The sequence below is a fragment of the Colletotrichum paranaense genome (genome assembly GCF_030867605.1).
Source record: "Colletotrichum paranaense strain IMI 384185 chromosome Unknown Scaffold_10.1, whole genome shotgun sequence".
Lineage (NCBI taxonomy): Eukaryota > Fungi > Ascomycota > Sordariomycetes > Glomerellales > Glomerellaceae > Colletotrichum > Colletotrichum paranaense.
The window spans coordinates 870,349-897,404 of NW_026848968.1; the positions used below are offsets into that span (position 1 = coordinate 870,349).

Here is a 27,056-nt window from a genome sequence, read left to right on the forward strand (position 1 = left end):
GGGAACTTTGACTCATTGGCCTTTTAAGGTCGAATCGACTATTGAGGTTCAACTGGGTAAGATCCGAATGCGCGATGCAGGAGACACGTTGGGTTCCCGGGTTCGAGGTTCCCACCCTGGCAGGAAATGAGAAGCCCCAAGTGCTTATATCAGATCTGATGGGATTTCGCTGACGACAGTCATTTCTCTAGACCGTTTCAGCCGGCTTATTCTCGACGGCGATCTATCGGGACGCGTGTTGATAAAGATAAAGTCCGGACGGCGCCCAGAATCCCGTTTTTGTGAATTCTTTCATCAACCTCTTTGAGGATTTCATCATCATCGACCATCCCGCTATTGAAATCTCACGTATCGTACGCAAGATACGACCCAAATGGCCTCAGAAACCTACCTCGTAACAGGCGGCTGCGGCTTCCTGGGTAGCCACATCGTCGAGAAGCTCCTAGCCGCCTACCCGACCGCCCACATCGCCGTCTTCTCGCGCAACCCGACGACAAACACCTTTCCCGGCGTCACGTACCACGCCGGCGACATTGCCTCCCTCGACGACGTCGCCAAGGTCTTTCGGGAGGTGAAGCCGACGGTGGTGTTCCACTGCGCGGGGATGATGACGGTCGGGCGAAAAGTCATGACGGACGCGTTTGTGAGGGCGATTAACGTTGACGGGACGAGGCATGTGCTGGATGAGGCTAAGAGGGCGGGCGTGAAGGCGTTTGTGACGACGAGTAGTGCTAGTGTCGTGCAGAAGGAGATGTTTAGGGATATTGAGGGGGGCGATGAGAGTTTGCCTATTGCTGAGGAGGCGGATGATACGCTGGCTTATCCCAAGACGAAGGTGTGCCAACGTAGTGTGTGTGTTTCTGGACGGACTTCTTTAATGACAAGCTTGATAGGCCGCCTCGGATAAGATGACTCTGGAATACGACGACCCAACCGGCATGCGAACCTGCACCCTCCGCCCCGCCGCCGTCCACGGCGAACGCGACAACGACATCACCCCGGCCATCCTCCGCAACCTCCGCCTCGGCCGGAACAAGATGCAAATCGGCACCAACGAGAACCTCTTCAGCACAACATACGCAGGGAACGCCGCAGACGCGCACCTCGCGGCAGCCTCGAAGCTTCTTGACGCGCCAGAGGGCGTCGCGGGCGAAGCCTTCTTCATCACCAACGGAGAGCCCGTGCCCTTTTGGGATTTCAGCAGAGCTGTGTGGCGGGCTGCCGGGGACGAGACGAAGGTTGAGGATGTGAGGGTTATTAATATGACGTTTGCGCTAGCGTATGTGTGGGCGCTGGAGTGGGTTTATTGGTTCAGGGGCGAGGTGCCGCCTTTGACGAGGCAGGTTGTTCGGTTCTCGGGGATGAGTAGGTGGTATGTTATTGATAAGGCTAAAGAGAGGCTGGGGTGGAAGCCGGAGGTTAGTCAGGAGGAGGGGATACGGAGGGCTGTTGAGTGGTGGCTTGAGAAGGAGAAGAGGGAGGCGGCTGGGGGAGGGCAGTGAGTTTGATGTGTGAGGGCGAAGGTGGTAGTATCTCACGAGCATCTCTGGACACCGTTGTTGTGAAGGATGCATGGTAGGATACTTAGCACCGTGGTGTTGATCCTAGGTTGGTATTCGGTGTTTCTTAGACTGTTTCCCATCAACTTCTATGTCGGATCCATCACTTTATGCTCCTTTCTAGTAAGCCGCAGCACAGCCAGAGGGCAATCCGCGCCACATGAAGGGCAGAACGATGTTGCATTCATCTCTGTCACGGACATTTGCTCATTACTGTGCTTATCAACGAAGACCGCTGTCAAGACATTGGTCACAAATGAAATTGGAATGATCGCTGAATTGGAACACAAGTGACTGCACTATCTTCACCACCTGAACCTCCCCCTCGACAAACCCACCCTTGCCTTGCCAAGCTCTTTTAGACGCAGTCACCGGCCGTCTTGCAGAGTTTCGCTCGGGTCCTGGGTCTAGCATGGAGTGCGCGAAGTCTCGGACCCGATTCACCAAACTACCTTCCGCGTGATTAGCGCTGTATCTGGCGTGGTGGTGGTCTCGCGGGGCTGGTCAAGGGTGTCAAGTCCTAAATATTGAACGTCAGAGATCTGTCTGAAATGTCTGTTGGATCACAATGAGGTCTTACCCTATGGGCGCTCCCGACTCGAGGCACATTGTCCTCTCCCTCGTCATTAGAATCCGAGTCTTCGTGGTGCTCTCCGTTGCCGATTGGCTGCGTGTTCAGCCAAGTTACCACTTGAAAAGCCGCCTGGGCATCCCCGGCCTCTTGATAATAGCGATGAAGAAGGGCTCCCGTCTCCCGTGTACGGGGGTGGTCTCGACCGAGGTGTTTGATCTCAACCTGCATGACCTCGTTCATCAACACAGCCGCTTGAGGTGCGGCGTTAACAGCGCTTAACACTGAAGCGAGCTCCTTCTTGTTGTCCAGGGTTCCTTGGCTCTCTTCGCCCGGGTCCTCGCTTTGTCTTTGCAGCAGTTTCTCATGGACTTGGATTGCCTGAGGGAACATCCCTAGTTTGGCGAGATCCATGGCCAACAGGAGCTGCGTCTGGTGGGTTCTGACATCTCCCTCACCAAATGCGCCTTCCTGATCCTTGAGAAGGTCCTGCCGTAGGTTGATAGCCTTCAGTATAGAATCTTCTCTGCCTTGTCGTGAGAGGAAAGTCGAAGCGTAACTTCTGATCGAGAATATGGCATCCAAGTCTTCCATGACTTTTGCCTCTTCCAGTCCATCTTCCAGACGACTGTAAGCTTCTTGGATATCGCCTACTCTCCACAATGCATCCGCGACGTTACCGACGGATACAAGATAGACGTCAGTCGCAACAGCGTCGTTGAACACCTTTTCGTTGCGCATGACCAGGACATCTTCCTGCTCAGCGAGAGCCTCCTCAAATCTAGAAGCAGCAGTGTAGCTGTGACCCAAGTTGACTCTTGCTTCGTTAGTTTGAGGATGACCTTCTCCCCGAACTCGCCTCCACGAGGTCACGGCCTCTTCTCTGAGCCTGCACACCTCCGCCTTTTCTTCTTGAGTGTGGGCGACCAGACTTCTGGTGTCGGAAAATCGGTCGAATGCATGCAAGGTGTCGGGGTGATCGACGCCGAGGAGCTCAAGCATCGCTTTGTGGACCTTCTTTCGCAATGACATCGACTTGAGAAGCCGGCCGTCCCAATCATAACTGTCACCCAGCGCACTTTTTGCTTCAAGGATGCGCAGACGTTCTCCTGAGATTACAGAAACTCCTCTCTGCAGATCCCGTACGGTTTCTTGTCGTAGTTCAAGAGCTCGACGTTGGCCTCCAGATCCGTGGAGGAAGTCTGCCACCAAAAGCCGTGTTCGTACCATCTTGGGATCATCGGCGGGCAAGTGGTGTGAGCCACACGTAGCAAGGGCCGCTTCCGCCATTGCCAATGCCTCACTCCGCTGCCCAGTGGACCATAAAGAGTCCGCATGGTTTATTTGAGCAGACCAGAGATAATCGAAGTCTGCTCTCCACTGCTGATAGGCTTGGATAACGCCGGGCTGATACCTCAGTGCTTCTACGTGATGGCCGGTGTGAAAGTAACAGTCGGCTACCTGCTCATTAACTTGCAGAGTCAATGAATCAGGGACCGAGGTATCCTTGCAGATTTCGATGGCTTCCTTCAGAATATCCCCCGCGTCTCTGAAATGACCTGTTGATGAATATGTGTTTGCCAGTATGAGCATGATCTCTAGTCGTCTCTCGATCTCAGCGAGTTCCACCCAATTGCCCATCAAACCATTTGAAGTAAACGATTCGATATGTGGTATCATGGCTTTTTGAAGATCGACACCTGAAGGGTTATCCATCCGTGATGCAGTCGTAGAAACCGGCTCATTGGCCAAGGCGAGTGCTGATAGACAAGCTGCTTGATAGGCATACTTGTTTCGATCCTCTATTGAGAGCGACTCCCTGCAATTCGTCTGTACGAGCTTGTTCATCGAGTACTTGCTGGAGTACGATGCATCGCAGACGAGCAAACTATACCGACATAGGGTATTGAACGCTTTGCGGAGACCGGGTGTGCGCCACTGAGCACTTGTGGGATCCAAGAGCGGCACAAGAGGTGCCCAGTGTGCCCACTGCGAAGACTCTCCTGGAGAAGCTATCGTCAAGTTGTTCCAAGCTTCTTCGAAAATTTGTTCCGAAATACTCTCATTGTGAAAGAAGCAAAGTGTACGAAGAAGCTCGATGGTCTCGGGCGAGTTCTCGACAAGGGCCATGGTGACGCCTAATGCGTGTGAAGCGGATTTGCTCTGACCACTCCCTGATGATAAGTCAGGAAGTTCTCCGAGGTTTGTTTGGAATGCTTGCCGGAAGTCGTAGCAGTAGTCCACCAGGCTGTTTGGATTATTGGCAATGTAAGAACCAGCCTGCACAATAGCGAGCGGCAGCCCTCCAAGCGTTTCAGAGGCCAAGGTTTCGATCGCCTCCCACTCGTCTTCACTGAAGTCCTTTGTGGCATCCACAAAGTTGTGAATTAGTTCGTTGGCATCCCATGAGTCCATCGGACGGACATTTTCGTGAATATCACAGGATGAAGCGACCTGCCCGTCGATAGTCGTAATAATGATGACGCCACAGCCTTGGCGAGGAAGATAGTCATCCAAATCAGCGGCCACTGAGGGTTCGGCATTGTCGATGAAGAGAATCCAAGGTTCTTCGAGATTGCTCATCCAGAATCTCGTGCGTGAGATTTGTTGAGAGATGTTCTCGTCGGAGCTAATGCCCGACGTGTCTATCAAAGTTCCGCTGACTCCAGCTATGGCAAGGTAGCTACTATTTGCCGACTTTCTACTGCTGGCGTCAACATAGAAGACCGCCCTAAATCTGAAACCAGTGTATGTTAGATGAATTCATGTGTTCCACGGAATGAAAGAGTGTACCTGGATTCATTTTCAGCAATTGCTTGCAGACAGATTTGGCTCTTCCCAACGCCAGTCACGCCGTGTACAAGAAGCTTCATCGGAGACTGTCTCTCTTCAGCGTTCCACAACGGACTGTTTGCTTGAAGGCATTCTGGAAACTTCTTGCGTTTCACGAATTTCGATGCTAGAGCCGGTCTTTCATTGCGTATCTCTGGCCACACAATGTCCGTTGCCCGAGCTCGCAGGCGAGTACCTACTAGGAGTATTTCCATATGTCAGTCATCGCTTTGGCGTCAATATTGAGAGGATCTGTCATGGAGAAATAGGATGTAGGATGAGAGGTGTTTCACTCACCATCAGTTTGATGATCTGAGTCCATCTCAATATCTGATGAAGCAGGACTGGGCGGTAAGCCGGGCTTTCTAACAGCTGGCTCTCGCATCCGGGCATGAGTTTTGGAGCTCAAAGATCCCGGCTGCTCGTTGTACCTGGCTTCCTCAGGCGTTCCTATTCCAGTCAATGAGTCGCAATTCTATGTGTTGATAGTGCTGGATTTTCCTTACGAATATGAAGCCCAGCGTCGGATGGGACAACGCTGATCTCAAGCAATACTTGTTTGGCGTATGCAGCAGCCATTGCAGCCGCGTAAGGCTGCCACTCCTTGTTCTTCTGCTCGTCCCCGTAGTCGCATACCCCTCTGATGACACCGACATTAAGACGGTTCATGACTCCTGCTGCCTCCATTTCTAGACCAATTATACTGTATTTATCTCTCAACACATCTCTCTCCTTAGCATTCTTCATCAATTTGTCACCCGAGCCAATCGGCCCATACCACACTCTCGTACGCCTGTTGTCTGGCCGTAATTCCCGGAGAACTGCGGCTTTCTCTCCACTCGAAGTCGTTTCGTTCAGCTTATCTTGCGATTGACCAGGATCTTTGAAGTTCCCCTTCGTGTGCTCTTTGTATTGCATGGCGTTAAAGTGGTCCAGGAATCTGTTGATATAACACATGGGGTCCGGGATCTTGATCTTTGAGAAAGCGGATGTCACAACGGGGTTCGTAGGAAGTTGGCTCCGTCCATCATGAAGTAGCTTGAGTCCCTCGGATGTTTCTTTGCCGAGATGGTAAGCCACAATAGCAGGGACTTCACCGTCGGAGTGTGCAACAAGGACATCTCCAAGACGGATGTCTCGTTGGGGGCTTGGAAGCCCTGCTGCGACACCAACCAGTAGCGTAAACCAGAGCCTAGGGAATAGAATCTTCAACTGGCCGGCGAGACTGGCGGCTTGCTCTGTACCATATTCTTGCCCAGAGGCAAAGCTGGCGATGACAACATTGTGCCCGCACATACAACCTGCGATGAAGGGGTAGTCTTGACCCTCTCGTACTGGGAATCTGCCCGTGTGGACATCATCGAGCATGTACATTGCTTCCTGAGCCTCGATCTCTAGCGGGGCGATCCATGCCACTTTGTAGTTGTTGTAATCAAGCTGAGCCATTAGATCACGCCCACGTGTGGTATGATAGTGTGGCTCTTGGGACCGGTCGGATGATACGAATAAGAAGAGCAAAAATAAGATGAAAACGATGTGATAGTGATGGTGTGATGAGTTTACGTGCGAGATGATACAGACGAGATGATACAGACGAGATGATACAGACGAGATGATACAGACGAGATGATACAGACGAGATGATACAGACGAGATGATACAGACGAGATGATACAGACGAGATAACGGAAACGAAACGATTGATGATTAAGTACTCAGAGATGAGTTGAGAGAGTGGAATGAGGCTTGAAGCCTATCGCCGACATTTCGATTAGTTGCAAAGCCTTTCTGAGTTCCAACTCTCAATGCGACGTGGAGACACTGCAGCCCAGCCCTTAGGCACGCAGCACATAACTATGGTAAGGTAGTAATGGTAAAGTTGGCAATTGGTGGAACGACCAACCGGAGTGTGTACCCGTAACCGCTGCCTCACGTAACCGCCGTGATGTCCGTCGAAGGTAGCGTTCGCTTCTCCGTCGGAACCACAGCCAATTATCTTCTTCAAGTTGCTCTGCACTGAGCCTATTTCCGAGTTGACTTGCACCAACAGCCGGAGGACCGCCGCCGATCCCATGCCGTCGGGCGATTTCAAGGCATGGAAACCGGCGTGCCTTGTGCTACTGCATGTCTTCAGCACCCAATCTGCGAGTAAGATGTTTCACAAAGCTGCAAGTCAAAATCGATTGGGAGAAAATGCATTGTAAAAGCTCCTGCTAGGTTTTGCCTACATGTATCTACCCGTAGACGCCTTGCGTGCTGAAAACAGAGCGTTCGTCCGATAGGAAGCCGACGTTGTGCGGTCGTGTGCTAAGAAGCGCCGTGGGAGAAAGTCCGAGATCAAGACAGAATTGGTACACGTAAGTTTCCATGGAACTAACTATAGCACCGAGTATGAAACACATCTGTTCAAACGGTCTTCTTTCATTGGAAGCTATAAGCGGAGTACCTCATGCACCCGCCCTCAATATAGCTAGAGTCTCTGTGAAAGCCTTGGCCAGTTGCACACCCCCACGCCAGATATCGTTGTGCGCACCATCAAGTTCGACCAGGTGTGTCTTACTCTCTACTTCAGGTAGGGAGTCCAGAGTGGCTTCTATCGACTCGACCTGATCCCAAGGCACAAGCCCGTCATTCCTGCTGTGCGCCAAAACAAATGCCTCCAAGTCAAGTGCTGCGTACTGCTTAGTATCGACCTTGGATGGACTGGCCCCTACTAGTTGGTCTTCCCTCATGGCGTTGAGTACGAGATAGTCATAATCGGGGTTGGTGATATGGAGCAGAGGCAGGTCGTAAATGCCGCTGATTCCCAAGACGGCCGCGGGCTTGGGCACGGCGGGGTCCTTTAGAGTCTCCAAAGCCGTGAAGAAGGCGATTTGTGCCCCGACGGAGTGGCCAGAGACAATGTAGTTGCCGTCGATCGGATAATGTTTGTTGAGATCCTTCAGCGCGGCAACGGCGTCGTTGAGGTGATCAGGCCATCTAGCTCTCTGAAGCTCGTTCGTGGGCGTGTTATTGGGTTGAACACCAGGAAGTGCGGAAAGTCGGTAGTCTAGGGATGCGATTCCTACGATTTGAGTTGCGAGCACGTCGGAGCTGTTTGCTTCGAGGGAAGCAATTGCGGGAAGAATGTCTGTTGCGTTCTGGGCGAAGTTACGATAGAAGCCGCCGTGAATGTACACCAACCAGTACTTGTCGGTCGCTACGGTCTTGTTGATCGCGGCTGAGGGGATGTAGACGTCGTAGACTTGGCGGACATTGGGCCCGTATGAGTAGGTGGTCGTCTTTGCGGTGGCCATGGCGGCGCCGACTAGCATTGAAGCAGCGGAGGCAGTTGAGAAACGCATTCTGATCACCGTGGTTGCTTTTTCTAAAAGTCCTAATGATGTTGAGGGAGCCCGAGCTAGGTATATATGTCATTGATTCTCGCAATCACAGCGCGAGGGGCACGTTGTATTCCGTTTTCCCCAACTGGGGTAAATAGACTCAAGGGGTGGGATTCGTTCGCCTAGCTCCTAGGGTGAATAACGAGTATAAAGACCAGCCTAGCCCAAATGTCAACAGATTGTCGGTGACGCAGTTCCACCAGCTTTGATGCCAAGGATTGTATCATTTGCCTATCAGCGGCCGAGAAGACTACCTCGGGAATCTTAGCGGATGAGACCTCACTTATCGCGCAGTAGATTTGACATATCCGGCATCCGCTCCGCGTGGGTCGATAATCCCGGATCACTAGTGCTGACAGTGACATGGAGTTGTAAGATTCTTCAATGACGACTTGAGACTAATTCTAAGCGAAAATACAACACGAAGTTGAGAATTTATGGAAAAATGTAGTTACTTGACTTTGCGAAAATAGAGCGGGCGATGTCTCTCATTCGACCTGAAGTAGCAACTTGTCAGCTCCCGGAATAATGAATTGAAGCTAAACACGTGGTCCTTACTATGGGAGGCATGCAGAAGTCACTCGTCTTAACATCCTTTACGCCCAGTGCACTTCTTCATGGACCGATATTGACACATAGATTTTCATATTCAAGTAAGTAGGGATTTAAAACTGTTGAGTCTATCGCAATCCTAGATTCTTGATCTTCGTAAAGGCCTGACCTACCAGAGTCGGGCCCGGGAGCCTTACGCAAGCAACTCTTGAAATGCTCCATCCAACTCCTGCAGAGAGCTCACGATATGAGATTGCTGCTCTATGATCCAGCTTTCAAGCTTTTGTAGTGTCTGCTTCGATTTACCAATCATGCGTTCCATCTCCTTGGGCTGCGGACCCCCCGAGGTGGCTCTATGCTTGATGATTCCAGCCGGGTCAAGCGCTTCTTGGAACTCTGCCTCACTCAGAAACTGATATGATCCCTCTTCAAGGCCAGTGTGCTTCAAGGTTTCTTTGAATATCCTGGAAGCTTCCGCATAAGGGAAGTTGCTCGGGGACAAATCTTCCGCCTTGGCGTATCTGACAGTCTCTGAAGCAAAGTGGTGCCCGACACGAAACGGTACTTTGTGCTTCCGCATTAGAAAATCGGCCAACTCTTGAGAGGCGGTCCAGTCAAGATCTAGCTCTTTCAGAGATCGTTCACCGTCAATGACAAGTGCGTTGAGAATCCTTTGCCATTGTGCGAGAATCTTTGTGGTACCGTTGATGACATCCAGATTGTGGCCTAGGTCTTTTGCGTCACCGTAGCCAGGAGGAAGGTTATGTCCCTGTATGGCACGACCAACTCCCAAAGTGATAATATGAGATGCATCGGATCGGGTGTTGTTAAGTAGGCCTGGGTTTCTCTTCTGTGGCATAGCACTTGAGACATACGTGTTCTCACCCCCCTCTTGAAGAAGAATCCATGGCTTCGGCTGAGCGTATTGATTCATGACGTCCTGGATGTAGGCGCCAGTGTGAAGAGCAATTTGAGAGGCAATGCCTCCAAGCTCAACTGGCATCTCAGCCATGGTGATTTGCGCTGCATCGTAGGCGTTGTCGACTACTTGCGTAAAGCCGAGATACTTGGCCATGCGTTCCCGATTGAGAGGCCAACTTGTGCCGTTCAGCACGGTCGTGCCCATCGGACATCGGTCCAATCTGGCGTAAAATTGTCGTAGTCTCTCCGCGTCGCGATGAAGGCCTGCAATGTGACCCAGCAAGTAGTGGCCGTATGAGTTGGGTTGGGCTGCGACACCGTTGGTGTAGTTCGGTACTAGAGTCGAGGCATGGGTTTCCGCCATCTCAAGGAGGCGAGTTGTTGTCGTGTGAAGCTGTGCAGCCAACTTCAAGACTGCATCGCGAAGAATTGCCGTGCAGACCGTAGCAAGCATGTCCTGACTTGAACGGCCGGCGTGCAGAAGAGTTGCCTCAACACCCGCTGCTTCGATAAGGAGAGGTTCGAAGGTGATGACAAGGCTAGGACGCGGCGCGCCGGGTTCGTCGCCCGAGTCTAAAAGTTTCTGGAGTCCACGGCTGATGCGACGGGCTGCATCTTGTTCCAGGAGACCTTCTGAAGAGTTGATGACGGCGCTGGCCTTGTTGATTTCACCGAGCCAATAGTACGTGTCCCGGCCAGGGACCGGGAGGTTCTCCGGCGAGATTGCCAAACCCGGCATGGTGTTTAGCGGAAAAAGCGAAAGAAGGTAAATTGTTGAATCAAGTGGTGGGACTTGAGATTTGTTGCATCAACTTTATCGTGGTCTAACTTAATTTGAATCCTTCGTGCTCACGGCTGTGTTGAAGATAATGGAGCTTTGGGAAGTTGAGTTGGAGATAAGGTACCTAGTGAGGGGAGATGACAGAGTGGATCCGAATGAGGCGATGCATCTGCAGTGTTGATCGGAGCCGACTCGGTTATCAAGCCGAATTCAGCACATTGGGTTCAGCACTTGCTGAATTTCGAGGATCATCTCGTATCTATGATTTCAACTTGTTTAGTTAGACATCGATGAAGCAACACGTGAGATAAGTCGGCGAAATATCCTCGAAACTTAGGATCCAAAGTCCGGTTCACAAACATCAATCGGCAGAACCAAACCTTCAGAGCTTCAAAGTTTTGTGAAGCTCCCGTGTTACCTCATGTTCCTGACCAATCATTGCAGACAAAGGCATTTTCAACGCATCGCAGCGGTTGATGGATTTGGAATCGTACCATTTATTCATTAAGTTCCTACATTACTGGCTGGATACCTCGTTAGGTTTCCTCGGTGCATGGGTACCTCGGACGTTGACTAGCGCCTTATGTGCTCTTGTCTCAAAGCCACCATCTTCATACGTGTACATTTCAAGAGTTGTTGCCAGTTGCGACACCCCAGAAGTATGCCGACCAAGCACCCAGAATCAACATGACCAAAGAACCGAAGCAAATCATAGAGATCCGCTTGTTGCGTGCCCCATTGTCCTCGTAAAAAGCCCTCTTTCTCTCATTCCACAACTCGCCATTAGCCCTACGTTGCTTCCTAGTCCATTGGAGGTTGCCCAGATCGATGGACCACCACGACAGGACACCCAACATAATTGAGACCAAGACGGAAGCGGCGGCGAGAACGGCGTAGACGATGACAACGTGATCATAGCTGTCGTTATCGGCATCTTGGATGGCTCCGGTGATGACACGGACGATAATGTTCATCCTGCTGCTTGTTAGAAAAAGATGACTGGGTTGAAATGGATCGAGAACTTACGCGTTGTTCGTAGCAATTTTGACGGCGTAAGCGGAGCCAAAGACAGATGAATGCCACATCGAGGTACGGATACTGTCGATAATGGTGGTAGGGCCCAGAGTGAACGCAACGGCGTAAATGCCAAACGCTGCAGCAGTTCCTTTGGTATCCGTAGCCCAGTTGATAAGAGCCATAGCCAGGAAGACTCCGGTACCGCAAATAGCCACTAAGAAGGGTCAGATACCGGCAGAATCCTCAAAAGGACATGATTGACTTACACAAGGTGATGCGGTTGCCCAGGAGATCAATGAAGGCACCAATGCAGGGAACCAAAAAGAAGCCGGCGTACTGCAGAGTTGCTGAGTACCAACCAGCAGTGATGGAGTCGGTCTTGAATCTCTTCTCAGCCAATTCGGTGGCGTTCTGCGAGAACACAATTGCAGTGCTGGTCTGGAAAAGAGAGAATGACAAGATGGCCCAGAAAACCCACGGAAGCTCAAGCACCTTTCTGACTTCAAACTTCTTGGACTTCTCAGTAAGCTTTTCACCGGTGGCTGGGTCCGTAACGTTGCCAAACTTCTTGTGGGCGATGGTGTTGAAGCGGTAAAATACGAGAGTAAGAATATTGGTGAAGACATTCATGAAGACGGCGATCCAGAAGACCCATGCGAAGTTACCAGTGTTCTTTGCAATGATGTTGGCTGAGGACTTGCCGACGAAACCGCCGATCTTCTTGATGCCGAGTTCCAGGCCGAGGGTGGACGCGAAACCGTTGTTGGGCGAGAACCAGGAGCTGAAGACCTTGTACTGGGCAACCTGGGTTGCGATGTCGCCGAGGGCAAGGATGACTCGGCCGCCGATCATCAGCTTGAAGTCGCGGGTCTGAGCTGCGGCGGCGACGATAATGGAACCGATGGAGTAGATGATGTTACCTTTTGCTGCGTCAGTTTCATTGTCTCAGAAGAGGCTGCAAGTGTAAAACTCACCATACAACATGGCGCCGGCACCACCAATTCTGTCCGTCACGATACCGCTCGTGAGAATGAGCAGAGTAACCATGAAATCTTCACTAGCTTCAAGCAGGGAAAACTGCTTGTTGTTGATATCGAGCTCCTTCTTGAGCGTCGACTTCAGGGCGCCGGTGATACCCGAACTCCACGAAGAACCGAAGCTGATGCAGGAGATCAGAATGACGGCAATGATCTTCCAGTACATTGGGGGATGTGGCTTGAGGTCGTCCTCCGAATCCGAGGATGATGACTCGGGGACCTCGTTGACGAGGTCTTCGGGGTGTTTCTCCCGGTGGGACTCGAGATCTGCGCGGGCCGCCATTGTTGTTTGATAGTACCGGTCTCTCGGTAGCAGTCTAATGCACGAATGATGGATGAGAAGGACAAGGGAGCGAGGTGAATGCAACCATCGAAGCAGCGCTCGTCTTGCTATTTATCCAACCTATGTCGGACGGTAACCGAACTCTGTTGGTTCGCAAACCCGAGGTCGGATCGAGACGGCACGGCGAGAAACGTAAGACTTGGCTTGAGAGAAAGCAACTCGGACGATGGAGAATTCCATCAGAGGACTTTTTTCTCTCACATTCAAGGTTTTCTTTGCTCTAGACTAGTGCGCCAAGCTCCATGATGGCTCTCGGAGATGCATCTGATAAGATTAAACAGGCTAGCAAACCCCTTTACGAGTCAGGGATATGCTAGTCCGAACCGCCCCCTCGAACCCAACGACCTGTCAGCGCTCTGCTTTCAATCCACAGCGGGGTTGTTGCGAAGTGGAGCCTGAAGCGAGAAACAGAATTCTCACAGTGAGAAGTTTGTGCATTCGAGATTCTCCATACCGCCAGCTCTGTTGGCCAGTGAGAAAGCCGTTGGTGGCAGTTTTGGCCGGATGCAGACGACGACGACTTGTGATTCCATCCGGGGGAAGTCCCATCAAGCTACTTGAAAGTCTCGGCTTTCGGGTGGGCTCTGCCACATGGGGGCAAGGATGGCGTGGTTTTCAGCCGTATGTGGGCGTCTGATTCTCGACTGGTATCTGATGATCTCGAAATCTCACCGTGAGGGATTGAAGCCTTCGACACTGCATCTTCAGCACGGCCAAGGTTGAACAGCTTTGGTTGCACTTGGCGGACCGCGGACGACGCGTCTCTTTCGGTAAGTACCGCCACAAACTACTTGTTTGCCATGCTTGCCATTTCCATTTGGCTCGTTATTATAATGAATTCGGCGACAGAATTGTGCAGCTGCTCGTAGAACGTGTCCTCAGACCGAAAAGCGCATCCTCGTGTTTTTGGTGTTCCGATTTCCGATGGGAGCCGGTTTCGGGCTTAGTAAGCAGCAAACACCCACCAACTACTCCGTAAACGGTTTAATCTCTTGATCTTCTGTTTAAGCTGTTGTCTTTTATCAGATCTCACTGCATTATCAAATGAGCTAGTACATAAAAGTTGAGATTGTGTGCGGCTTCCGCATACCGTCTTATTCCTTGGTGATTTGTGTGGCATGTGTCTCTCCAAGTCGCCTGCATTTCCGTGACCTCCTCAAGAAGCAAGCCCCTTTGCCAATGGCCTGTGCGTCAGAGTGTGGCAGAAATTATGCGTGTTTTGTCTTTTTTAATCTCTTTACTATCGGACTCACAATCTATACAGGGCTATTGAATAGAAGGTGTAATTTTTTTTATTGATCACATCTGGCTAAGACCCGAAGCCACTTCTGCGGAGAGTTATCCTCTTCCCTTTGAGACATATCCAAATCCTACCAACGTCTAGGTGGGGAATGGCTCAACGAATGCGTCAAGCGCGTAAGTTAATTCAATTGAAGTGGACAAGGAAGTAGAGTGACATATCAATTGCTAAAAAGCTACCGAGAACCAAGAGAGACCTATTCAAATCATACTGAACCCTAGAAACCACAGTCCGTCCCAGGCATTCTCACCATTATTCCAGGTGAGAGTAGGTTGCCACGATGCTGGCACGCGACCACACAAGTTGTGCTGGTGACCGAATCATGTTGCGCAGACTGAAAGAGCAGCCTTGTAAGCGACTGAAGGCCTTAGATGTTGCACAAGAAGGAAGAGACATCGTCGTTCATGGTGCTGAACGAGGGGTGGCTGCGGATGTCGGTGACCTCTCCAGTAGTGGCGATCTGACCGCCACCGTTGCGGCATCCAGTGTCACTGTGGCAAGTGGATTAGAAATCTGAGCTGATTTGAGGATGTATAAATCTTTGAACTTACTTGTAAAAGATGCAGTTGTAGCCGTTGGCGTTGAGAGAGCTGACCTTGTCGTTCAGTCTTCCGATGGGAGAGACTAGAGACTGTCAGCTAAGAAACAAGATTAAAATGTACAACCGGAACTAACCGCAGAAGCCAAAGTTGAAGTTGACAGTGTCGCAGTCAGCCATGCCCTTGTCACTGCAGAGAGTGACACTCTGGTTGATCTGTCTTCCCTCGACTTCCTTGTTGGAAGTCTCGACAGGGGCCGCGAAGACAGCGACGGAGGCGAAGAGAACAGCGACGATGGTCTTGGAGAACATTTTGGGAGATTTCAAAAAGTTGGTAAGTTGAAGAAACCTGTTGAGTTGGTAAAGAGAGAAAGTTGTAAAGATTGATAAGCTTGAAGCTGAAGGATTGTGATGATGGTTGTTGAAGAGACTGAATGAAGCGTGAATGTGTGATGATGAGAGAAGAAAAAGAAGACATTTAACGCGGGATTCAATTATCTTTTATAGACCTGTGAAGCATCTCAAGATGCCTCTGAAGTCTGAACTTGCTGCTGTGTCTCTAAAATCCTACAAGGGAAGTTCTCCGCCGGAGAAGTCCAGCGCAAGTGGACCGTCAACGACATGATTCCGCGAGAACGAGTTCGTGATCTCAGAGCCCAGGTTTCTAATTGAGAGATTCGAACCTTAGGAATTGTAGAGATAATTGCCAAGAGTCTCGTCAAGATGCCTTTGCAGACCTTCGAGGCTGAGTTTAGGATCTTGGCGATTATGCGTCGAGCCCAGATGGAGGAGGGCTAAATCGCGTAGTGCACGGGTACGCAGTAAGTTCGGACCAAATCATAGTTGTGTCAATTATAGATGGTTCCTGTTCTTTCGGGCAAGGTTAACGTTGGCAAGGACGCTGAGTTGGGATAAAACTGCCCGGTGATGACTCGTCTGCCCACGCTAAACCAGATTAACGTTATTTGTCCAAGGCTCAACCTGACATTCCAAACCGCTGGGTCGGAAAAGCAGGCCTGCACGTCTTCGGATCTGGGCCGGATCACCGGTCACGGACCAAGAGCTGGCGTCCGTCGGGAACGGCCAGATGCTCCTTTTTCCCGCTCGCACTGCTGTTAGGGCACAAACGGGCGCTGTAAGGCGCGATGAGCCTCGCGCCAAGCCCATCTACATGAAGCTCCCCTCACTGTGGTCGAAAGCCGTAAAGACAACATGCAATTTTCCCCGCCCAAGTTCGTTTTCGTAAAGCACCTGACTGGGTGTCGATACTGAATAAACAATCTGGTCTGAAACTATAATAGAGGCAGCTCATATGGAGGCGGGCTTCCAAGACTACACGATGCACTCGTGATAGCTTCAACCCGTCTCTAAGCCATGAATATGCCAAGAGTGCAATTCTGGATTGTGAGTTTTCGGTTTCGGGTAACTCCTGAGTATCCGCATAGCTCGGGGTTTGAAGAGATCGTGATACAGCTGTGTACTGTGTAATGCTTTTGCAAAGCACATCTTGGACTTTAGCCACAAGAGAACACTGAGGAGTCAGCTCTTTCAGTATGAGAGAGAGCTACCAGAAATGAGAGTCTGTAATGTTTGTATAAATACCACTCCATCATCCGCCCTTCGTTCAGTTATATCATCATCCAAACCAACCATCCTCTTTATCCTTCTACACTCTTTTCTCAGTCCTTCAATCAAAAGACCACTTTCCTTTTTACACACCACTCTCTTTACCAAGTCTACAACTTTCATATCCTATCAACATGAAGTTCACCACCATCACCACCGTCTTCCTTAGCGGTCTCTTCACTACCGCTGCAGCTATCGACCCCGCCGTCTACGCCAACAGTCTGCAGGAAAGACAAGTCGCCGGCGCCATGGAGACTCAGAACCTGGTCCGCGCCGAGAGCATCCTCAACTCGGCACGCTCCGGGTCAGTCGGCAACATCCGCAGGCGCCGCCTTCGTGAGGCTCAAGAGAGGCAATGCGTGAAGCAGCCCGCCACAGAATGTAACAAGTGCATGGACACTTTGGTCGGGTCAGCTATTTTTGAGGTCATGGAGTGCGGTATTGCGGCTCTTGGCGTTGGTGCGATTGGCGGAGGTACCACTGCTGCACTTGCTGCCATGGGGTTTTTGGCTTGTGATGGAGCCGTTTACAACAGCTACGAGAAGGGCTTGATTGAGTGCAGAGCCTTCTAGGGGCATATGTCGTACAATTTGGGAAGGCGGATGGTACATGTAAACACATCTCGTGCTTTATTGATGTTTACTGAGATATTTCAACTTCTGCTGAGTTTTAGGGTACTAGTATTTTGTGTGCGGCCTGTCATTCATATTCACTCAATGGTTGCTTCTTGAATCAAAACTGTGCATCACGAAACGAAGAAGCATCATTTGCAAAACCTAACTGGGATTGTCACTTCAGACTCAAACGCAGGGCATGACTTAAATCAGTCCTTTGTCGTGGGAGGTGGGGAATACAGAACATTGAACTGAATAAGAATGTGTTTTTTGTCCACTTCCGCCCAGCTTGTTCTCTTATCAGATGTATATGCTCTCACCTGCCAGGAACAAGCCATTACGAGACGTGAACAGTGACTTTTATCCATTGGCAATGTGTGCTGACCCACCTTACGTACACGCGGAGGAGCGGGCGCAGAGGATGGATGATGTTTTGTTTGCTGAAGATTGACCAAGCCTGTCACAAAGGACCTTGTGCCACATGTACGTACTTCCGCAGAGATCGCTTTATCCTGCTGCGCACCTGCCCCTGAACAGCCTCTGCGAGACATGATATACGTTTACCGCCGGATCATTCAAACATAGACTGAATTGGTGGTCATAATGAAAAAGAGCTGCTCAATTCTCTCGACCGCCACAATCGAGAGTAGTCTAGGCACCATATTCACATCCTATTGGAGATGCTGTGTCACCAAAACACTGTTCTAGATGACAAAGATACACGACTGTTCAAGACAAGCAATCTAGGATGCACCAAGTCGACGAGGGTCATCTGCTGACTGCAAACAAAGTGTAGGTATATGGGACATTCAATAAAGATCAACTGAACAACCCTTGTAGTGCATGCCAAGTCGTTGCTATATAAACCGCGATGTGCGTGCTTGACTCTGGACGATAAAATGCAGAGCATGACGACCCAGAAACACTTTCAGCACTCCACTGTCTAAAAACGAAAAAAACAATCCAGCATACATCTAGAAGGGAAAGAAAGAAAAGTAAAAAAACAAAACAAAACAAAAAAACCAAGATTTCAAAATTTACAACTCACTGTGACCACTGCCGTTTCCTTCCGCGCGACGAACCAAGACCTCAAAGGCGTCAAGCAAAAATGTCATCGCCATCAAAGTCATCCGAGACGCCATCATCCCCACCCAAAAAAGACATCGACGAAGGGCCCACCGATCATACTCCTCAAGAAGGATGGGGCGAGAAATACTTCGGTGGCCGCAATGACCAATATCGAAATGGTCCTCCCGAGACTGGGACTGGCACACAGGGCGGTCACCCCTCCCAGGGGGCTGTTGCGGCCACAAGGGGTAGCCATCACGCAAGTGGTGCCTCTGGGCATCACTCGTCGAGTACAAATGATATCTCGACATATCAAATTCCCACCGACAAAGAAAAAGAGGCTGACCTAGAGCAAGATTCCATCGAGAGACAGTATTTCAACACTCAATCTACATTGATACACAATGAGATCGATGAGAAGAGAAAAGAAGAGAAGTAAAAAGAAGAGAAGAGGAAAAAAGAGTTAGCTGCCTGCCAACCATCCGAAAAGTGCACGTGAAAAACGTTGGGACTCACGAGGTCACTTTCATTACAATGAAGTCATGATATGCTAGTTTTGTATCCAGCTAGATTCATCAATAAAACCTCTTAAATGTCTCACATCGACTGAAGTGCCGTGGTCGAACGAAATTTCGCTCATGAAATGCCAGAAAACATAGAGAGTCTCACCTCCAGCCTCGTTGCCGATGACTATAGTTCCGCCTGGAATTTCGAAGCGGAGAATATATAGGAAACGAGGGCGTATTAGCGTACCACTTGCTTTCAAGATGACCAATCGAAATAAGTTTCTCCATTTTGAGATTGGTTCCAGCGAATCAGAGAGATAGGCTGGAGAGAAGCGATGCTCCGAAGTCTATGTAGTAATGATGAAAGCCTGAAGAAGACTTCGATCATAAGAATGCATTCCTCGTGAAAAGTCTGGACGAGTCACACGTGCTGTGTTTTTTTAAAGATCCTCGAAGTACTCTCTGATCGATCATGTAAAGCCTCGCAAGTGCGATGATGAAGTCTATTGTTATCATGAACTCAAGTGTGTATTAGATATTCATATCAGAGCCTCTAGGCATTTCCAGTGATGATAGCAGCTGCCTGCTCCGACATGGCATATAACGGAGCCATGAGATGGGCAGCCATGGGGACAGGCAAAACTGAGGCATCCACCACACGTAGGCCCTTCACACCTCTCACCTTGAACTCGGAGTCAACGACCTTGCCCATGGAGCACGTGCCATGAGGATGCCACGTCGTGGCACCTCCCGCTGCCAGACGAGAGTTGAGATAATCGTCAGTGTCATCAAGCGACACAGGCTCAAAAGCATCTGGCGCAGCCTCACCGGCGATGAAATCCTTGCCAAAAGTGGTGTTCAGCATCAGCTTGGTCATTTGACGTATACCCTCGCGGTAGACGTAGCGGTCGACCTCGGTCTCAAGGTAGTTGAGGTTGATGATTGGTCCGGTCGCGGGGTTGGAGGATTCGAGACCGACGGTGCCGTGGGAGGTGGGTAGGAAAGAGACTACATTGGTGTAGATGTGCGATCCATCCAAAGGAACGGTAGGGTTCGAGGCACTGTAGGCCTGGTAAATGATAAAGTTCTCAAGGAAACTTCGGCCTGTCTTAAGAAGCGAGTGAGTCGCGGCATCTGGTGCAGCACCCTCGTCTTTGGCGATGGCAGCGGCAAGGCCTGTCTTGTCGACATCAGTGGACACAACCCAGTCAATCGGGTAGCCGGTAGCGAACTCGGGCTGTGAGAACAGTGGGTTGTTGGAGCCAAGCGCGAGACCTTTCTCTGGGTTCTTGAGCTTCCAGAACTGATAAAATGACATGTGATCCATGAGATTCTTTCCAACTTCGGGGAGGTCGAGCCTGACTGAGATGTTGTGCTTCTGCAGCTCTTCAGCGTCGCCGATACCAGAGAGCATGAGCAGCTGGGGAGATCGGTATGCTCCGGCCGCCGAGATTACGTTCTTGGAGGAAATCTGGGTACCATTGGCGAGCTGAACGCCGGTTGCCCTCAGCTCCCCGTTGCTGCAATTCTTGGCAAGTATAATCTTCTCAACCAGAGTGTCGGTTAACACCGTGATGCCATCCAGGGGGTAGATAACTGGTGTGAGTTCACGAAGACCGTTACGTCTGGTCTCGGTGAGCTCGGCGCGACCAAGGTTATCGCCGGCGTTGCTGTCGAGGTTGGGCAAACCCGTAACTCCGATTTCTTGCCAAGCCCCCGCAACATCGTCGCGGAGGGGGTATGACCGGCCTGTGGATGTGACGGAAGCAACGTGGAGAGGACCCCCATTGCCGTGCTGAGCGGTACTGTTGGTGCTGAACCAATCCTCGGCCTTCTTCATCCAGGGTAGTTGGCTATTATAGCTCCATCGCGAGTCGCCTACGATTTCAGCCCACTCATCATAATCCACCTTGGGGCCACGAGTATAACCACCTGGGTACTATTAGTATTTCGAGTCAGTCTCGAGAAAGTTCAATGGCTGCTTACAAGAGTTGATCGCGGCGCCACCTCCCAAGCCTTTGCCCTGGTTGTAGACAAGACTGCGGTCATTGAGCGCGGAGACAGGTTTAGTCGGATACTGCCAGTCGAGCTCGCCACCCATGAGGTTCGTAGCGTTGGTGTAAAGAATGTCGGTACGCGACCGGGTGTCTTCGCCAGCCTCGATGAGGAGAATGTTCAGGGAACTATTGTACTCCAACATGCGGTTTGAGATGACAGAACCCGCGAGGCCACCGCCAACTATGACGTAGTCCCAAACTATTGAAAGCATCTTGTCCTGTAGTTTTTGAGTGCCAGATGTATGATGAACCGGAATTATGTAGGAGAGGAGAAGGGGGCCAAGAATGACTCTGGGGGGTGGTCTGGACCAAGCGAAAGGGCCTCGAGCATCACCAAAAGGCTGCAAGTACAGCGATGTAGCTTCGGGTTTATATCCCAACGCCAGGAGGAATACGCTTGCTCAGGCCCTTCGAAATATTTCGGCCATAGTTCCCCAATATTGATTCCCAGGAAATACCCACAACCGGGCGCGTGGTTTGGTTTAGGTCTGAAGACTGCATGTATCCGCTTCTATTGCATGCGCAATCTCGTTCATTCTCGGTGGTGTGTTGTACACGCAGAGCCATGCTTGTGCATCCTGAGTAATGTGTGAGGCTTCTGAAGTGACTCCCTTCAAAGGGCCGGAGGACCGAAATAAGGTTACGTTGCAAAATCCTAACGATATTTTGACATGTTGGAATTGGACCGAAATCAATGGGCGCACGACCGGTCGGGAATCATGTCCGAACGTAACCCTCGATGTCTTCAAGGCTCAAGTGCAGGTTCTCTCCAACCGCATATAATGTGGAACGTCATCCCTGCTAGCCGGCTTGGCTGTTTGGAGACAGGGATATTTATATGAGCGGGTGAAGAAGTTTGTTGGTTGACAATACCAACGTTACTTCTCACGAAAAGCCAGCCATCTTATTTTTATTGCCAGAGTATGAATCATATTGAAGTTCACTCTACACTTTACGTACGTGTAAGAATAGGATTTAGTATCATCTGAACGTGAGCGACGCACCTGAAGTCTACTGACAGCCCAAGTGATGCCTACCAGCATTTCTATCCTCAAAATCGATGGAAAGCAGAAAGTCGCAAGAGACATTGGACTTTCGTCGCGACTCGCAGGAGCAAATTCAATCAGGTTCAACCACCCGTCTTTACCAGGATCGTTTGAGACCCTTGGCCTCCGGGAGCATCCAGGATGTTCCGCGCTCAAGAATTTGTCCCCAGTCCAAGGTCCAACATGGCCCAGCCCACAAGGCCCGCTTGGCCAACAGGGACCTCAAAAACTGCGCAACACCAAAGCAACAGAGGGCCTAGAGGTGACAACAGTTCTTATTGGCTCATGAGTCCTCCAGGATTTCGTTGGTCGTACGATCTGTCTAGGATGAAAAGCAATACTCAGGCGAGCAATGTGACGAATATCATGGGCATTCTGCCAAGATACCCTATGGTTTGACTTACAAGGCTGGAATATCGATTTTTTAAAGCCGCGAATGATCAATTTGCCGAAGTATCGGGTTCAATTACTAACCTATACCCCTCAAGAACCTGCTCCTTCATTATGATTCATGACGCAATGCAGATGAATTGTGTCTTGCAGACATGAGGTAACTAACAATCTGCAACGTTGTCGTCCTCTGACTCAGGCACTTATTCAGGTTGCCTCAAGACATAATGGAGCAACACCGGAATGCGCACGCTGGGCTTCGCCATCCTGTACCGAGTTTGTCTCCCTACTACATGGGGGGAGATACAAATCCCAGGAGCAAATCAACAATCACAACAGCAGATAGCTGGAAGATTGAAGACTGGAGGGATCAATAGAAGGAGCTAGTGCATCATTATTGTGTCTAACGAAGGCATTCGATGTGGCATGCCCTTTGCTTTACGATGGAAGTCGGAAGATGGTTGGTTTCGCGAAAAGTTCGCGCGAACTGGCTGCGCCGCCACGCGCGCCTCCCGAGTGCAGCTGGCCGTATTAACGGGTACATGGCTTGCTTATCGTCAAAGAACCCAGGTTTCCGGTAATTGCTTGCGAAAAGGAATAAAGTTTTCCATTCGGGTAGGAGCGTTGCATGTCACGCGTGGTTTGCAGAATGGACGACTTTTAGAACCCCCTTCTTGGTGTAAGTATATTCGTTTGTGTCGCGAGCGAGGTGAATTCAATTGAGTAGGTAGTATAGATTCAGAAATCTGGCAAACCACTGTATGTGTTTTGTCAGCCTTGGTGAATAAAAATCTGTGCAATGTGCTGTGAAGAGCGCTCTGAAATGCTGCTTGCGCAGACCTCAACTTGCATAACTATGACGACCTGCCCAATATGGGATAGAGTGAGCGCAACAAGCAAATGATCCAATACTGAAGCCCTGTCACAATTTCGTCGGTTCAATGTGTTCAAGGAGGGTGAAGGCTGCCAGGCACAGGCATGACAAGAAGGATCTGAAGACTTGGCTAGAATCGCCAGGGTCAACGTCTCAATGCAGATGCGTCCCTGACTCCCTGCATGGTCCCCATTCGTCATCCGCCGAGATGGAGTCATGCAAGTTTTGACGAAGATAGCTGTGCCGCAGAATCTCACAGGATAAGACGTAATCCCGATACCCACACCCGTCGTACTCTGTCAAGTCTGTCTGGGATTGAATTCGAAGTCTTGTTGAAAGTACCGACTTGATTTCCCCCGCCAACCACACAACTGTTACAAACACAACAGCTTTGAGAGCGTGACGACAATGGCTGTCGATTCGGACCTCTCTCGGATCACGACAACCGTCGTGCCACTAGCAGCAAACCCAAATGCTACACAGGTGATTTATACCAACATTGTGTTGGTGACACTCGTCACAGTATGGACGGGGCTGCGTCTGTACTCGCGAAAGATGCGCCGGGTTCCATTTGGAGTTGACGACAGCTTGTACATGGTAGCGCTGGTATGAAACGAGGGCAAATCCGTGAACACTGGGGTAATCGACTGATCATGAATTCGTCAGATACTGTTCTACGCCTTTGTAGTCCTGCATTTCATGAGTACGTATGGCATTGACTAGGTTGTCTTTCAGTCTCACCAGTAGAAATGTATCACATTTGTGTCGATGCATGACTGACCAACAAATCTCAGTGCTTTTCCTCGGTGGTGCAGGCCATCACGTCTCCGAGCTCCAGCCGTGGCATATTGAGAAGTTGATGAAGTTTGGGTATGCTAGTCAAGTGGTCTACGCTGTGTCTCTTGGGTCACTTAAGATCAGCATCTGCTGGATGCTTCAACGCATCTTCTTTGTCCGCCCGTTCAAGGTAAGCAATTGAGACCCGCGTCAGAGCGATCGCAATCCCCTCATATCGATGTAGACTCAGTTCATTAACCAGCGACTGCCTGGTCAACAGATTGCGGCTTGGGCAACCATGGGCTTATGCATTGCTTGGACTTTGATGACGATTCTCATTGGGTTACTTATCTGCAGACCCATCGCAATGCAATGGAATCCAACGATTCCAGGGGGGGTTTGCGGTGATCAGATTACAGCTTTTGCTGCTGTGGGCGTGGTCGATGTTATCGTCGATCTGATCATCTTCATTCTGCCTATCCCTATGGTGCTGAAGCTCCAAGTTTCCAGTGCGCACCGAATCGCACTCATAGGCATCTTCGGAGCCGGTATCCTGTAAGTGAAGCCCAAAGCTGCTTGGCCATAGTCCGTTCTATTCAAGGTCGAACCAATCATATTTGAAAAAATTCTAATAGATGAGCTTGCTCACAGGACAATCATTTTCGGAGCCCTGCGGCTTGCTTCGGTATTCAGCGTCGACTTCCTTGACTTCTCCTTTACATCGCCGAACGCTATGGTGTGGAGCTCAGCTGAAATGGGCGTCGCACTCATGGTATCGTCGTCACCGATCCTCCGGCCCGTCTTTGACCGCATCTTTGGCCGATTCATCAGTACCCTTCGATCAAGTGCAGACCGAACCAATCCCCATGCGAAATACTACAATGGTGGCAAGTCTGGAGCGACGGGACCTCGTACGTTCATCTCAGCCTCAAAGCCTCACTCGCGAGGGGCTGGTGGGTTCATGGTCATGACCGACTCGGAAGAGAACCTTGAGATGGATGATATACATAAAGAGACGGACAGTAAGGTCATCGGGGGAAGGAAAGCGAGCCATAGGCGTTCCGAGTTTGGCGAAATGCAGGGCGGGCGTGCTATGAGAGATGAGTCGACGGATAAAATTTTTGTTCGCACAGAAATCGTCCAGAAGACGGATTGAAAAGTCAGTACAACATTGAAGATTGTGTGCAGCAAAAATAGATTTGGCTACTCTGCAATCATTGAGTACCAGTGGGTACATCAATAAGAACACCGGCATTATAGGCTTAATGAATTGACCTGCGTCTTCTGCGCTTCGTCTGAGTAGCCTCGAACTCCTCCTTGACCAATTCAAGCATGCCATCAACAGTCAAGATATCAATGGCAACGCCAGCCATGCTCTTCGCGACCATAATGGTCTTATCGAATGCAGCCCGACTGCCGGCAGCTACCTCAAAGGCAGCAGTATGAGGGCCGCCAGCTGGGGCACTGCCATTCTCGTTCGTGATTCCAAAGAAAGGGCTAATCGTGGGGAAGTCCTTGCTGACGTTTCCTTGATCGGTGCTACCACTCGGTTCGCGCAGCTTATCGACCTCGGCGTTGGGAACCTCACCACCAAGCTCGGTGAAGTACTTTGACCAGGAACTAGCCAGAATGTCATTGGACACCATGTTGGAGTAGCCGTAGGGGCGCTTGGTGACGTTGAGCTCAGCACCGGTGGCCAAAGCACCGGCTTCCCAGCATTTAATGATTCGCTCGGTCCACTCCTCCAAGGCCTCGTCCTCGGCGGAACGAATCTGGAAGGAAGCCTGCGCAAGTGCGGGGATGACGTTGATGCGTGTTCCGGCCGAACTGATGATGCCATGAATCTTGTCGGTCGACCGCGTCTGCTGGCGGAGGAGAGCAATAGCATTGTTAGCCAAAACCAGGGCGTCTTGAGCGTTGATCCCCTCCCAAGGGGAAGCGGCGGCGTGAGCCTCCTTTCCGTAGTATTCTACTTCAAAACGGTCGGTTGAAGTTGTGATCATGTATGGGGAATCGCCGCTGTTCGTGGGGTGAGAAATGAGTGAGATATCAATGTTGTGGTCTCTGAAAGCGCCAGCTTCGAGGAGCTTGACCTTGCCACCAAGACCTTAAGTATGGGTAAGCCTTTGCGTCAAGGGCATGATGCACTGGATGTGACTTACTTTCTTCAGCAGGAGTGCCAAACAAAATCACTTTACCAGGAAGGCTTTCGGCACGCATGATCTCAGCGGTAGCGAGCGCTCCTCCGACAGAGGCTGTCGCAATGAGGTTGTGTCCGCACGCGTGCCCTAGTCCAGGTAGGGCATCTGCCAAAACCAGTCAGCCTCGAAGCGAAAGATCCGCGTTCGTGATAGACTCACCGTATTCAGCGTTGAAGGAAACCACAGGTCCCTCACCCGATCCTTCAAACACTGCGACGAATGCGGTGCTGATATTGTAGATGGATCTGGTGACATTCCACCCTTCATGGGATTCCATGAAGGAAGTGAGGAGTTCATGGGCCTTGATCTCTTCATATCCCAACTCGGGATTGTCGTGGATTTCCTTATTGATTGGCCATAACTCATCAACGATGGAATCGATGTAATCAGATACGTCCGAAAAGTAAGGGCTCGTTTCGCCGGTGCCGTTGCTCTGGCGAGGAATCACATTGAATGCCACAGCTGAGCTAATACCAAGCGCTGCCACAAGCACCGTGAGAGGTCCTTGTACACCCATACTGTTCCCAAATAAGTGAGCAGATAGAGATGGCGAAGTGGGAGAATTTGCGTTCGGAATTCATGGCTACATGAGTAATAGGTTGATGTGTTTATATGTATATCGCTACCCAGGAAATGCTCCTCCGCTGTTGACAGACTTTTCTCCCTCTGCACATGGTCCCGTAGATGGAGACAGCTACCCCCCGCCAAAAACTTGACATCTTGGCAATTACACGAATAAAGCGCTCATCGGCTACACGCCAAGATATGCCATTCGTTGTCTAAAGAAGACGAGGGGTCTGCGGACATATGCCCAGCTTTGCGAAAGAGGAGAGGGGCTTGTCATCAGCAGAATGTTGACAACTTGGACCCAATGCAATCTCCACTTCCTTCTAGAGATACCGGTCTTGGCAGAAGGGATAGGCATTTTCTACCACATGTTCATCACGCCGATATGTCATCCGAGGGGCTTGGTCCGGCTCTCCGGGAGAGTTTCCATGTCCGATCGGCTTTGCAAGAACTTGGGGCCCCGCGTACGTCTTTGCCGTGGAAAAGTCGGTCCACC

The 27,056-nt window shown here is 50.6% G+C and overlaps 11 protein-coding genes across 11 annotated transcripts; 4 read left to right on the forward strand and 7 right to left on the reverse strand.

Annotated features, from left to right (window-relative positions):
• Nucleotides 1-373: 373 nt before the first annotated feature.
• CPAR01_11963 (sterol-4-alpha-carboxylate 3-dehydrogenase) lies at nucleotides 374-1,502 on the forward strand (the record flags this gene model as incomplete). The annotated part of the gene is made up of 2 exons (XM_060496221.1): nucleotides 374-835; nucleotides 894-1,502. 2 exons carry the CDS (start codon nucleotides 374-376, stop codon nucleotides 1,500-1,502), a joined length of 1,071 nt encoding a protein of 356 aa, XP_060345006.1.
• A 520-nt stretch (nucleotides 1,503-2,022) lies between these two features.
• CPAR01_11964 (uncharacterized protein) lies at nucleotides 2,023-6,408 on the reverse strand (the record flags this gene model as incomplete). Its single annotated transcript, XM_060496222.1, has 5 exons — nucleotides 2,023-2,079; nucleotides 2,140-4,867; nucleotides 4,924-5,158; nucleotides 5,260-5,412; nucleotides 5,469-6,408. 5 exons carry the CDS (start codon nucleotides 6,406-6,408, stop codon nucleotides 2,023-2,025), a joined length of 4,113 nt encoding a protein of 1,370 aa, XP_060345007.1.
• A 1,001-nt stretch (nucleotides 6,409-7,409) lies between these two features.
• On the reverse strand, nucleotides 7,410-8,306 carry CPAR01_11965 (uncharacterized protein; the record flags this gene model as incomplete). Its single annotated transcript, XM_060496223.1, has 1 exon — nucleotides 7,410-8,306. One exon carries the CDS (start codon nucleotides 8,304-8,306, stop codon nucleotides 7,410-7,412), a length of 897 nt encoding a protein of 298 aa, XP_060345008.1.
• A 784-nt stretch (nucleotides 8,307-9,090) lies between these two features.
• Nucleotides 9,091-10,557, reverse strand: CPAR01_11966 (argininosuccinate lyase; the record flags this gene model as incomplete). Its single annotated transcript, XM_060496224.1, has 1 exon — nucleotides 9,091-10,557. One exon carries the CDS (start codon nucleotides 10,555-10,557, stop codon nucleotides 9,091-9,093), a length of 1,467 nt encoding a protein of 488 aa, XP_060345009.1.
• A 668-nt stretch (nucleotides 10,558-11,225) lies between these two features.
• On the reverse strand, nucleotides 11,226-12,936 carry CPAR01_11967 (major facilitator superfamily transporter; the record flags this gene model as incomplete). The annotated part of the gene is made up of 4 exons (XM_060496225.1): nucleotides 11,226-11,574; nucleotides 11,626-11,830; nucleotides 11,883-12,536; nucleotides 12,591-12,936. 4 exons carry the CDS (start codon nucleotides 12,934-12,936, stop codon nucleotides 11,226-11,228), a joined length of 1,554 nt encoding a protein of 517 aa, XP_060345010.1.
• A 1,727-nt stretch (nucleotides 12,937-14,663) lies between these two features.
• CPAR01_11968 (uncharacterized protein) lies at nucleotides 14,664-15,146 on the reverse strand (the record flags this gene model as incomplete). The annotated part of the gene is made up of 3 exons (XM_060496226.1): nucleotides 14,664-14,787; nucleotides 14,848-14,920; nucleotides 14,972-15,146. The coding sequence occupies 3 exons, from the start codon at nucleotides 15,144-15,146 to the stop codon at nucleotides 14,664-14,666; spliced, it is 372 nt and encodes a 123-aa protein (XP_060345011.1).
• Nucleotides 15,147-16,594: 1,448 nt separating this feature from the next.
• CPAR01_11969 (uncharacterized protein) lies at nucleotides 16,595-17,032 on the forward strand (the record flags this gene model as incomplete). The annotated part of the gene is made up of 1 exon (XM_060496227.1): nucleotides 16,595-17,032. The coding sequence occupies one exon, from the start codon at nucleotides 16,595-16,597 to the stop codon at nucleotides 17,030-17,032; it is 438 nt and encodes a 145-aa protein (XP_060345012.1).
• A 1,150-nt stretch (nucleotides 17,033-18,182) lies between these two features.
• CPAR01_11970 (uncharacterized protein) lies at nucleotides 18,183-18,581 on the forward strand (the record flags this gene model as incomplete). Its single annotated transcript, XM_060496228.1, has 1 exon — nucleotides 18,183-18,581. One exon carries the CDS (start codon nucleotides 18,183-18,185, stop codon nucleotides 18,579-18,581), a length of 399 nt encoding a protein of 132 aa, XP_060345013.1.
• Nucleotides 18,582-19,201: 620 nt separating this feature from the next.
• On the reverse strand, nucleotides 19,202-20,917 carry CPAR01_11971 (uncharacterized protein; the record flags this gene model as incomplete). The annotated part of the gene is made up of 2 exons (XM_060496229.1): nucleotides 19,202-20,580; nucleotides 20,635-20,917. 2 exons carry the CDS (start codon nucleotides 20,915-20,917, stop codon nucleotides 19,202-19,204), a joined length of 1,662 nt encoding a protein of 553 aa, XP_060345014.1.
• A 2,506-nt stretch (nucleotides 20,918-23,423) lies between these two features.
• On the forward strand, nucleotides 23,424-24,948 carry CPAR01_11972 (uncharacterized protein; the record flags this gene model as incomplete). The annotated part of the gene is made up of 5 exons (XM_060496230.1): nucleotides 23,424-23,621; nucleotides 23,682-23,718; nucleotides 23,810-23,982; nucleotides 24,037-24,347; nucleotides 24,444-24,948. The coding sequence occupies 5 exons, from the start codon at nucleotides 23,424-23,426 to the stop codon at nucleotides 24,946-24,948; spliced, it is 1,224 nt and encodes a 407-aa protein (XP_060345015.1).
• Nucleotides 24,949-25,054: 106 nt separating this feature from the next.
• CPAR01_11973 (aminobenzoyl-glutamate utilization protein B) lies at nucleotides 25,055-26,510 on the reverse strand (the record flags this gene model as incomplete). Its single annotated transcript, XM_060496231.1, has 3 exons — nucleotides 25,055-25,899; nucleotides 25,955-26,098; nucleotides 26,153-26,510. 3 exons carry the CDS (start codon nucleotides 26,508-26,510, stop codon nucleotides 25,055-25,057), a joined length of 1,347 nt encoding a protein of 448 aa, XP_060345016.1.
• Between the last annotated feature and the right edge of the window lie 546 nt (nucleotides 26,511-27,056).